Source organism: Guillardia theta (assembly GCF_000315625.1).
Source record: "Guillardia theta CCMP2712 unplaced genomic scaffold GUITHscaffold_6, whole genome shotgun sequence".
Taxonomy (NCBI): Eukaryota; class Cryptophyceae; order Pyrenomonadales; family Geminigeraceae; genus Guillardia; species Guillardia theta.
Genome location: NW_005434668.1, coordinates 1,105,716 through 1,114,545, shown reverse-complemented (window position 1 = coordinate 1,114,545; position 8,830 = coordinate 1,105,716). Strand labels below are relative to the sequence as shown.

The 8,830-nt window shown below is 54.1% G+C and overlaps 4 protein-coding genes across 4 annotated transcripts in view; 2 read left to right on the top strand and 2 right to left on the bottom strand.

The window, feature by feature from the left end:
• GUITHDRAFT_101192 (hypothetical protein) overlaps positions 1 to 796 on the top strand; it is a gene marked incomplete at both ends in the record, with an annotated part of 5,023 nt that extends 4,227 nt beyond the window's left edge. The window contains 5 exons of the mRNA XM_005840417.1: positions 140 to 296; positions 344 to 423; positions 474 to 534; positions 590 to 689; positions 742 to 796. Coding sequence (XP_005840474.1) covers positions 140 to 296; positions 344 to 423; positions 474 to 534; positions 590 to 689; positions 742 to 796 — 453 coding nt within the window. The remainder of the gene's footprint in view (positions 1 to 139; positions 297 to 343; positions 424 to 473; positions 535 to 589; positions 690 to 741) is intronic.
• A 72-nt stretch (positions 797 to 868) lies between these two features.
• On the bottom strand, positions 869 to 1,564 carry GUITHDRAFT_150422 (hypothetical protein; the record flags this gene model as incomplete). The annotated part of the gene is given in 2 exon segments (XM_005840416.1): positions 869 to 891; positions 904 to 1,564. A coding segment is annotated over 1 exon segment (240 nt), but the record flags the coding sequence as incomplete, so codon positions are not given.
• A 1,100-nt stretch (positions 1,565 to 2,664) lies between these two features.
• Positions 2,665 to 6,169, bottom strand: GUITHDRAFT_150421 (hypothetical protein). The gene is made up of 26 exons (XM_005840415.1): positions 6,016 to 6,169; positions 5,935 to 5,962; positions 5,838 to 5,885; positions 5,731 to 5,787; positions 5,611 to 5,674; positions 5,491 to 5,544; positions 5,346 to 5,428; positions 5,253 to 5,299; positions 5,161 to 5,189; positions 5,067 to 5,107; positions 4,966 to 5,019; positions 4,797 to 4,922; positions 4,699 to 4,749; positions 4,488 to 4,535; positions 4,412 to 4,440; positions 4,309 to 4,357; positions 4,204 to 4,255; positions 3,975 to 4,045; positions 3,767 to 3,796; positions 3,606 to 3,684; positions 3,369 to 3,456; positions 3,191 to 3,257; positions 3,032 to 3,091; positions 2,868 to 2,944; positions 2,758 to 2,812; positions 2,665 to 2,708 (listed from the first exon to the last, which is right to left on the bottom strand). The coding sequence occupies exons 1-26, from the start codon at positions 6,045 to 6,047 to the stop codon at positions 2,688 to 2,690; spliced, it is 1,440 nt and encodes a 479-aa protein (XP_005840472.1). The 5' UTR covers positions 6,048 to 6,169; the 3' UTR covers positions 2,665 to 2,687.
• A 382-nt stretch (positions 6,170 to 6,551) lies between these two features.
• On the top strand, positions 6,552 to 8,331 carry GUITHDRAFT_101189 (hypothetical protein; the record flags this gene model as incomplete). The annotated part of the gene is made up of 10 exons (XM_005840414.1): positions 6,552 to 6,698; positions 6,786 to 6,895; positions 6,948 to 7,215; positions 7,265 to 7,417; positions 7,460 to 7,594; positions 7,667 to 7,825; positions 7,872 to 7,916; positions 7,973 to 8,073; positions 8,117 to 8,186; positions 8,242 to 8,331. 10 exons carry the CDS (start codon positions 6,552 to 6,554, stop codon positions 8,329 to 8,331), a joined length of 1,278 nt encoding a protein of 425 aa, XP_005840471.1.
• Between the last annotated feature and the right edge of the window lie 499 nt (positions 8,332 to 8,830).

The window sequence follows — 8,830 nt, the reverse complement described above, 5'->3', positions numbered from 1 at the left end:
TCCCTCCCTCCCTCCCTCCCTCCCTCCCTCCCTCCCTCCCTCCCTCCCTCCCTCCTTCCCTCCCTCCCTTTCCCCACTTTATCTGCATCGATCCTCTCTCTCCCTCCACCTCTCCCTCCCTCGCTCACTCTCCTTTCAGGATCGCTTCCCCAACCTCCCCCCTGTTGCGGATCGACTGGCGGCAGAGGCGCAGAAGCTGGTCAACTCACACTCGGAGAGACTCAAGACTCTCGAAACAATGGTGGGGGAGTGGAAGGGATACTCCAAGGTCGGCACCCCTGGCACCTCCTACCCTGGTACCCCTCTCCCTTCCTCTTCCTCTTCCTCTTCTCAACCCCCTCAGGCACTCCGGCCGTCGGCCGCTCTGCTCCAGCGTCGCCTGGTCCTGCAGATGATTCCAAGAGCATGCCGGAGAAGGCAGAGGTAGAGGAGGAGGTCTCCCCTGACCTGCTTGCTCGTTGACCCTGGAGCAGGAGGCCGACTTTGATCTCGAGGAAGAGCTAGACGCGCAGATGGAGGAGGAGGAGGCGCCTGGTGAGCCATTGAAGCTTCTCCCTTGAGTCAGGAGGGGGGCTGACGGACGATGCAGGAGGGGATGAGGAGATGGCGGTGGACGACATGGACAGCGAACTTCACAGTGATATGAACATGTTGGCAGAAGGCATGTCATGTCCAGTGGAATCAGAGGGGTTTTAAATGTCACAGTACGCTTGTAGAATTATTCTTTATCTCACACGACAGGAACGAGATGAACAAATCTCGCCATGTTGAGGGAGCAAACTTCAAGATATCATAAATAAATTTTACTATGAAAGCACCAGATCAACAAAAGAATCATTACAATCACTAAAGTATTTATATCAACACGCCATACACAAAAAGGAAAGTAAGCGTTGCGCATCTCAAATCACAAAATCGCCAGGGGGAAGTGAACAGTTTGATCCCGGGCGAGACAGGAAGTTCTCGAAGAAATTCTGTGCAGACTTGAGGGGAGGAGACTTGATTTTGTCCATGGGGATGGTCGGCGGGGAGGGGCTGGGAATGCCGATCGTCCCATCCGAGCTCGCATCCCCCATTCGTGTGTCTGGTATCATGGGATAATGCCGCAGTGTAGGCGCTGACTGCGTGCGGAAGGCAAAGTTGGAAGAGCATGCCCTGCATTTCTTGGTGGCCGACTCGACCGAGAACCTTCTCTCCCTGGTCTCCATGGTGGGGCGACTACGACGAGAATGAGCAATGAAGCGCTCTAGCACACAAGTTTGCAGACAATGAGGACGATTGACAAGCCGAAAATGCGATCAAACCAGCATCGAAATGTCTGGTCGATGCGATTCAAAGTCCCGGGTAGCACTTGTCTCCTTAAATTCGTGAACGGGTATCCTCCCTTCGGTCAGGTCCTCCCTCGCTGTCCTTAGATCTACTCTCTGCTCTGCGTTCAGCTTCTTTCCTTGTTTTCTTGTTCGTTTTCTTTGCTGAGCTTGTTTTCTTCTCTCCTTCTCTTCTCTTCTCTTCTCTTCTCTTTCTCACTCCTCGACTCGCCTTCCTGTACCCTGCATAGCGCCTGAGTTCACCCCTTGCCTATCTTTATACCCACCCCGACCTAGCCTGCCTACACCTGACCCCACCCTTTCAGATAACTACCCTCTTTTTCCCTTGAGATCACGGGTCAAAGTAGGGTAGGGGGTACGAAACCAAGGCATCAAGCCAAGCTCATTTTGTGCCGTCCCGTGCTACTCACTACAATCACCCCTCTAAACCAGCGTTAAAGTACCCCACCCTTACTTTTCATAAAACACTTGTAGAAGATAATAAAAGTGCATTCTAAAAAAAAGTACCCCACTACCCCACCCCGCGGAGCCACTCGGAGCTTCGAGAGATTCTCCCCCGAGTACCCTACCCTCCTTCTTAGCAATTAGATGTCTCAAAATTAGGGGTACTTTCAAGAAGAGCCACCCCCACCCCCTGAACGAAAAGGAGCAGAGGAACGGCCTCCATGCAATTTTTAATTTCTGTCAGAAATCTGAAATAACATTTTTTCGTCCAAAAGAGGGTTGTATCTTCATTTAAAATAAACATTTACCGGGTGAACTTAGATCGTTTCGTAGAAATATGCCTCCCAAATGTTAAAAATTTGTTTTTGCAAGTTACCCAAAGTGAATGGTTCGTCCGGCAGAGAGGTTTTAAAATACTTGTAATTGCACAGACTGAATCGATGTGATTTGGGAGTTTTTTCTTGTTGGAGGCCGTAAGTCAAATGGTGCGATCTCAGATGAATCTCCTCGTGACTGCCTTATCTTCAATCTGCCAGCCTCATCTCTCTTCTTCGACCTAAGACCTTTGCCTCTCTCACTTAGTCCCTCACTCGAGAAAGTCTCGACCTTCACTCCATCCTGAGTTTCTCAATTGAGTCACTTCAGCTCAGGCAGCGAGTCATCGGGGCTGAGGCCTGAACGTAGTCTGGCGGCAGTCACGGCGCCGGGCGGCCTTCCGGCTGCTCAGTCCCGGGCCCTCCCGGGCCTCCGGAGCCTCCGGGAGTCCGGAGATGCGCAACTTGACATGAGACATCTCAGTATGTACGATGACGGTTCCGATTTATGGCTCCGCCATCGGATGATCGGCCTTGTGACATGGCCGCGACTAAGTCGGAAGGGAAAGCCTCGAAAGAGAAACTGTAGAGGATTTACTGGCTAAGAGAAGAGATGCTCGTTCTGTCGGGTAAGATCAGCAGCAGCAGGAGATACTGAGCAAGTGCCGCACCTTCTTGATCCAGGGATGCCCAGGATTTGAGTCCTTTGCCATCTTGAAGATTTTTCTGCGCAGGAGGAGGATGAGCAGAGGAAGGGCAGGAGGAGGAAAGCAAGGCAAACCTTGCTTCTGCCAGCCGCTGGTCCGAGTGGAGCAGGTAGGCATAGTTGCAAAGCGTCGCCGTCCGGTTGGGCTCAACCTGGAATCTCCAAGTCAGGCGGGAGGTGAGGGAGGGAGGAAGGGTGGAGAGAAAGAGGTATGATGGCAGCATAAGGGAGTAGTGGACCTGCAAGGCCAACTTGTACAACTCCTCTGACTTGGCAAAGTCTCTCTTTCCCACGTGTAGCTGAGCATATCCACACGTCAGTCTCTGTCCTCGCCCTCCCTGCCCCGCGACCTCTCTGCGACCCCTCCCTCCAACCTCCTTCCTTCCCTTGTCTCCTACCATGTAGGCATAGTTGCATAGGCTGCGCGTATGTCTCGGATTGATCGCGAGCGCTTTCCTGAAGCATCTGCAGCAGCAGTCACCATTCCCACCTGCCTCCTCCTCCTCTCCATCTCCAGTGCTCTCTTCCTCTCGAAGTTCGGTCTTCCCTCCTTCGCTCCCTTCTCTTCTCCCTCACCTCTCCGCCCTTTCGTAGTCCCTTGCCTGCTGGTATCGATCCGCCTCCACACAGAGGCGATCAAGCTCCTGGTCAGACAGCGCGTCTGCTGCAACTAGAGTGAGGGAGAGGCACGTCGAAGAGCAGGAGGGCAGTGTGGAGGGGACGAGGCGGGGACGAAGTGGGGAAGGGAGGGGAGACGGGGACGAAGTGGGGGAGGGAGGGGAGACGAACGGTTGGGTAGGGAGGGAGGAAGACCTGGTTTGTATCCCAGATCGTTGTTGGCCTTGTTCAGGCTCCCTCGGTTAGCCGCAGGCCTCTCTTCATACCCCACGTTCTTGATGCAAGAGATGAGAGAGGAGGAGAAAGAGAAGGAGAAGAGAGGAGGAGAGAGGAGAAGAGGGGAGGGGAGGGCTGACCTCGTTGCCTTCCACAGCAGGGAAATCTCTCTGCAGGTAGGTAACCGTCACGGGAGAGGTCACGGGAGGAGAGGAGGAGAATAGAAACTCAAACAAGTGCAGGGGAACGAGAAGGAGGAGGAGGAGGAGGAGGAGGAGGAGACGGAGGAGGAGGATGTCTTCAGAAAAGCGTCGCTCTGGCTGAAAAGGGAGATGAAGCAGGATTGACCTTCACTTGCCGGTCGACGATCTGGTTTTGGACAGGCTTCTCCTCCCTTGGTGCTACGTACGTGTCTCCCGCTACACCATCGTCAGGAGGAGGGAGGAGGGAGGAGGGAGGAGGGAGGAGGGAGGAGGGAGGAGGGAGGAGGGAGGAGCTGAGCAGGCAAGAGAGGGAAAGGGGGCCAGGTGTACTGGAAGGGTGGTGGTAAGGGAAAGGTCGAAGAGGAATATCTTACCAGCCCTTGTCAGGCCGAGGGTTTGCATACCAGCAGTCATCGAGTCTACTTTCTGCTCTAGCGGGTCAGGAGGAGCAGAGGAAGAGAAGCCAGCCACGGGCTGACCTGCTCCCTCTCCTTCTGGTGCCTGAACATGCTCGATTCAAGGATGTCTCTGTTGCAAGGCGGACGCCGTAAGCCTCTTTCAGCTGCCAGGAACGCTCCTTACCTCGCTGTACACCGATCAGCGATCTCCGGCTGACGTCAAAGGGTCACTGAAGGGGCCGCGGGTCTGCCAATGTCACCTGGAGCATCTTTTTGACGAGTTGAATCAGCTCGGAACTTCGGTTTGCCTGTAGTCAACCAGTTATCACTTCCTCCATCCAACCTCTACTCCTCCACCTCCACTCTCCTCTTCCTCACTCGCTCCTTCATCGCTTTCTCCCTTCTTCCCTCTCCTCCCATCTGCTTCCTCCCTCTCTCACTCCTCCTCCTCCTCAGCGCACAATTTCTCACCTGCTCCATCTTGCTCCACATCTCCCGCAGCCTCCCAGGATCTTTGAGCACCTGCAGCGCCACTAGTCAACGTGTCGACCCTCTTCAACAGGACGGACCTGAGCTCCAAGAACTCCCTTGTTCTGACTCAGCAGGCAGCGGCACGAGAGCTCCCATATCATACAGCCCAGGGACCAGATGTCGGACTTGGTATCGTACTTCTCCTTGTACAAGAGCTCCGGCGCCTGCTGGGCTGTCAGAGGAGGGGAGGAAGGAAGCCAGCAGCACCATATAGCACGGCGTTCCCCCGACGATGGTCTGAGCGAACTTTCCATGCATGACCTGAGAGGGTTCGCACGTCAGGAGGGGAAGCAACGTGGCTCAAGGACCTTGGCGATGCCGAAGTCTGCAAGCTTGAGGTTGTCGCCATCTTGCTGCAAGTCAGGCAAGAGACGAGCAGGAGCAGGAGACGCCCGTCGCTACCTATCAGAACGTTGGCAAGTTTGACGTCTCTGCAGGAACAAGTCACATGAAGCTGTGAACATCGTCCCAGGCAAGAGGGATCGATCGAGTACCTGTGGATGATCCTCTTGCCGGCTATGTAATCCAATGCTTTGCAGAGCTGCGATCCACCATGAGCAGGTGGAGGAGGAGGAGCTGGAGTCCACCTGGAGAAGCCATTTGCGTATGGTGTCCTCGGGAATATGCCGCTGCTCCTTGTGCGCTTTTTCGAGGCGGGAGAAGAGATCGCCTGAGAGGAACGAGTGACGCAGAGCAAGAGCAGGACGAGTCAGCAGTGACTTGATGCCTCACCATCGGGAGCATACTGCATGACGAGCACAACATACATCTTCGGCCTTCCTCCTGCTTTCATGACGTAAGAGAAGAGGCCTTGAACCGCTGCTGTCTGGGGCAAGGACAACGATCAAGTACCAGTATCTCCTCTCTCCTGGTGAAGAAAGAAGTCGTAGTATTGGATGACATGGGTGTGATCAAGCTGAGAGAATGATCAGAGACATCTCACAGCCATGACTTGCATGCTGATGGGTCTACCTCCAAGAGCATCTTTCCTTCGGATAGCGCCTGGTTGGCATCATCGAAATTCTCGCACTGCACATCACAACATCATGGCAGGAAGGAGCGAGTGATCATGTCAGGACCGCAATCTTCTTGATCGCTACTGTCTTCCCATCCGCCTTTCTCACTCCCTAAAGGCTCGTCAGCGCTCGATGACCACCCCTATCTTGTTGCACGTACCAGCCATACTGTCGCAAACCCTCCAGAGCTGCGACACGGTGTTAGGATCTAGAGAGTGCGCGCACTTGGTCTTCTCGTTACCCGAGCTTGCTCTTGATCTGATACTTGTCCATCCTGTGTCCCCAAGGCCTTCCACACTCTCTGCTGTCCAATCTCCCCAGTCCTCAGCTGCTCCTTGATATGGGAGCGAGTGAAGCTGTCATGAACTCATCCTCCAAGAGCCTCGCAACCCCCCTGGAGAGGAACACATGAGTCAGATGCCGCAGAGAGAACACTTGAAGAAACTGTGTGGTCCATTCGACTCTCAACCCGTCCTTCATGCGTTGCTCGTACTGTCGGACTTCCTACTATCAATCACTACATACTTGGATACTCTTGCCTCCTTGCGATCATCACCATCGTCATCATGGCATCGTCTCTTCAACTCGTCGTCAACGACCTCGCTCCTCGCTCCCTCCCTCCCTCCCTCCCCCTCCCTCCCCCTCCCTCCCCTTCCTTCTCTACTGCTCGTTCCCTTTCGTCATCTCGTTCAAAATTACCCGCGTTCAGTTGGATATTTTTGATAGGGTGGGGTGCTACTACCCCTGAGTCAAATATATGGGTGATGGAATATTGATATGGGGGTCCTGAAACAGATCCAAAGGGTGGTCCAGCACAGGAAGCAACATGGAAAATGTGGAATGAAGGATTCGATAGCAGCGCCATGGTCGTCATGGTCCTGTGCGAAGATCCTATGCATCCTGCTCGTGCTGAGTCTGATGATGGTGAAACCCGACCTACATGCTCAACTCTCTTCCTGTCCCTTCCAACGATCCCTGGCAAGGATCCCGTTCCTGATCCTGTTCCTGCAGCAACCGATACACGGAAGCCTGTATCATCGGCAGAGGGGATTGAGCACGAGGAGGAAGATTATTTCACCGCGAGCCATTGGGGAGGAGCAGCTGCTCGTCATATCTGAGGGGTGATCCTGACATGTACGCTGACGGCATGACTGATGGTTTGAATCCTCCTAGGGTCCAGGAGCAGACGCGCGATCCGAGCCTCTACAAGCTTCGTCGATCTGTGTTCTACCGCACTGCAGCTCTGCTTCCTGAGGAGGTGGACCTGAGACAGCTCATGAGTCTCGATGAGTCGCGAATGTCTGCAAAGAACCTCAAGAAGCTGTTGGAGCAGGAAAGCAGGTTCTTCCTCCTCCCCCTCGAAACTCATACATTCCCCCAGGCTCTGCAGGAGGGGAGGAATCCTGTGCAAGCTGAGCTCGTTGGGATCAAGAGAGACTTAGTGAGATCATGTCGTCCTAGCGCTCTTGCTCGCATGACTGAACCTCCAGATCAAACTTGAAAACTTCACGCCGCTGGACGGATGTCGGGTCCAAGAGGAGGGGAAGCATAGCGCGAAGGAGAAAGAGAGAGCCCTCGCAGAGGTCGATGAGCGGCTGCCATCCCTGCCGCTGAACGTAGAGACGCTGATGGGAGATCTTGATGTGAGACGCGGTGGTTGTTTGCCCAGCTCACGTTGCGCCTAGATTGCCATGGAAGCGGCTCCACGGGGAAAGGAGGAGGCGATAGAATGCCTGAACCTCCTCCACAGCTTTTTCACGCTAAAGTTGCAGTGGAACATATCAGATCACCACCACTCCCAGATCCTGACGAGGCAGAACGTGAGCTCCCCCTCCTCCTCCTCCTCCTCCTCCTCCTCTTCCCCGCTCTGACGCTGACTTCTGGTCCTCAAGGACGCGGCCAACGAGAAGTTGTGGGAGGCTGCGTCTGCAGGAGACATGGAACTACTGAAGGAGGCCTTGAAGGAAGGGGCGGATGTGAACGCGAAGAGGGACAGCCAGCTCTTCTGTACCTCCATGCACTTGGCAGCCGCTGGTGGACATACTGACGTTGTGAGTGCGAGCAAGTCAAGAGGAACATCTGACGACCTGGCGTTAGATCGCGCACTTGGCTGAGAGCGGTGCCGTCATTGACATGCCCAACGTAAGAGGAGGGAGGAACGTCTGAGCACGCTCGTCTCACCTTGCTCCTCCTCGCAGTGCCTTGGCTCTACTCCACTCCACTGGGCGGCAGCGTGTGATCGGGAGGAGGCGTGTCAAACGCTCTTGAACCTCGGCTCGAACGCTCGAGTCATTAACTGGTCTCCTCCCTATGCTGCTTCCCTCCTCCCTGACACTGGGCAGGCATGGGTTGACCCCGGCCGATCGCGCCAAGGCGGCTGGGAGCAGGAGGACGTCCTGGTTGCTGAGGAGGGTAAGAAGAGCCGCCCAGCAGGGGGGCGGAGGAGGTGGAACTAAACGTGCTGCAGGCACATGGAGGAGGAGCTAGATGGTCGATCAGCGCGGGGGAGCCAAGGGATACTCCTGATATGCGTTTGTTTGAAGGCAATCAGGGATGACGGAGATGTCTGTGATAAGTACGATCTATGTCTGTAATAAAGAACAATCAACATGTCTGATAAAGAATAATCAACATGTCTGATAAAGAATAATCAACATGTCTGATAAAGAACAATCAACATGTCTGATAAAGAACAATCAACATGTCTGATAAAGAATAATCAACATGTCTGATAAAGAATAATCAACATGTCTGATAAAGAATAATCTCCAGTCATCCCCCTCTCCACACCAAGAATCAACAAGAGCCTTCCTCACACCTTAAATGCTGGGATACCGCGAAAGAGCCACAACACTGCCTGGTCTAGTCTAGAAACATCGTCCTCGGGAGTTTCCACCGAGTTCAACCTGCTCTCCAGCTCGCTGAGCCCAGAGCTCGACTGCTCTTTGAAGATGTCGAACTTAGTCAGGTCCTCCCTCAGCCTCCGAGCAGTGAACGGCAGCATGGTCTTAATCATGACGCGGTCGTACCCGAGGAACATCAGAATTCGTTTCACA

Bases quoted from the DNA above. Each gene is read 5' to 3' on its own strand.
- GUITHDRAFT_150421 (XM_005840415.1), bottom strand. From the start codon at position 6,047: ATGGACAAGTATCAGATCAAGAGCAAGCTCGG. The intron at 5,788-5,837 runs GTCCTGACATGA...TGTGATGTGCAG, and splicing joins TAGCGATCAAGAAGATTGCG to TGCGAGAATTTCGATGATGC. The intron at 5,545-5,610 runs GTACTTGATCGT...ACGTCATGAAAG, and splicing joins CCAGGAGAGAGGAGATACTG to CAGGAGGAAGGCCGAAGATG.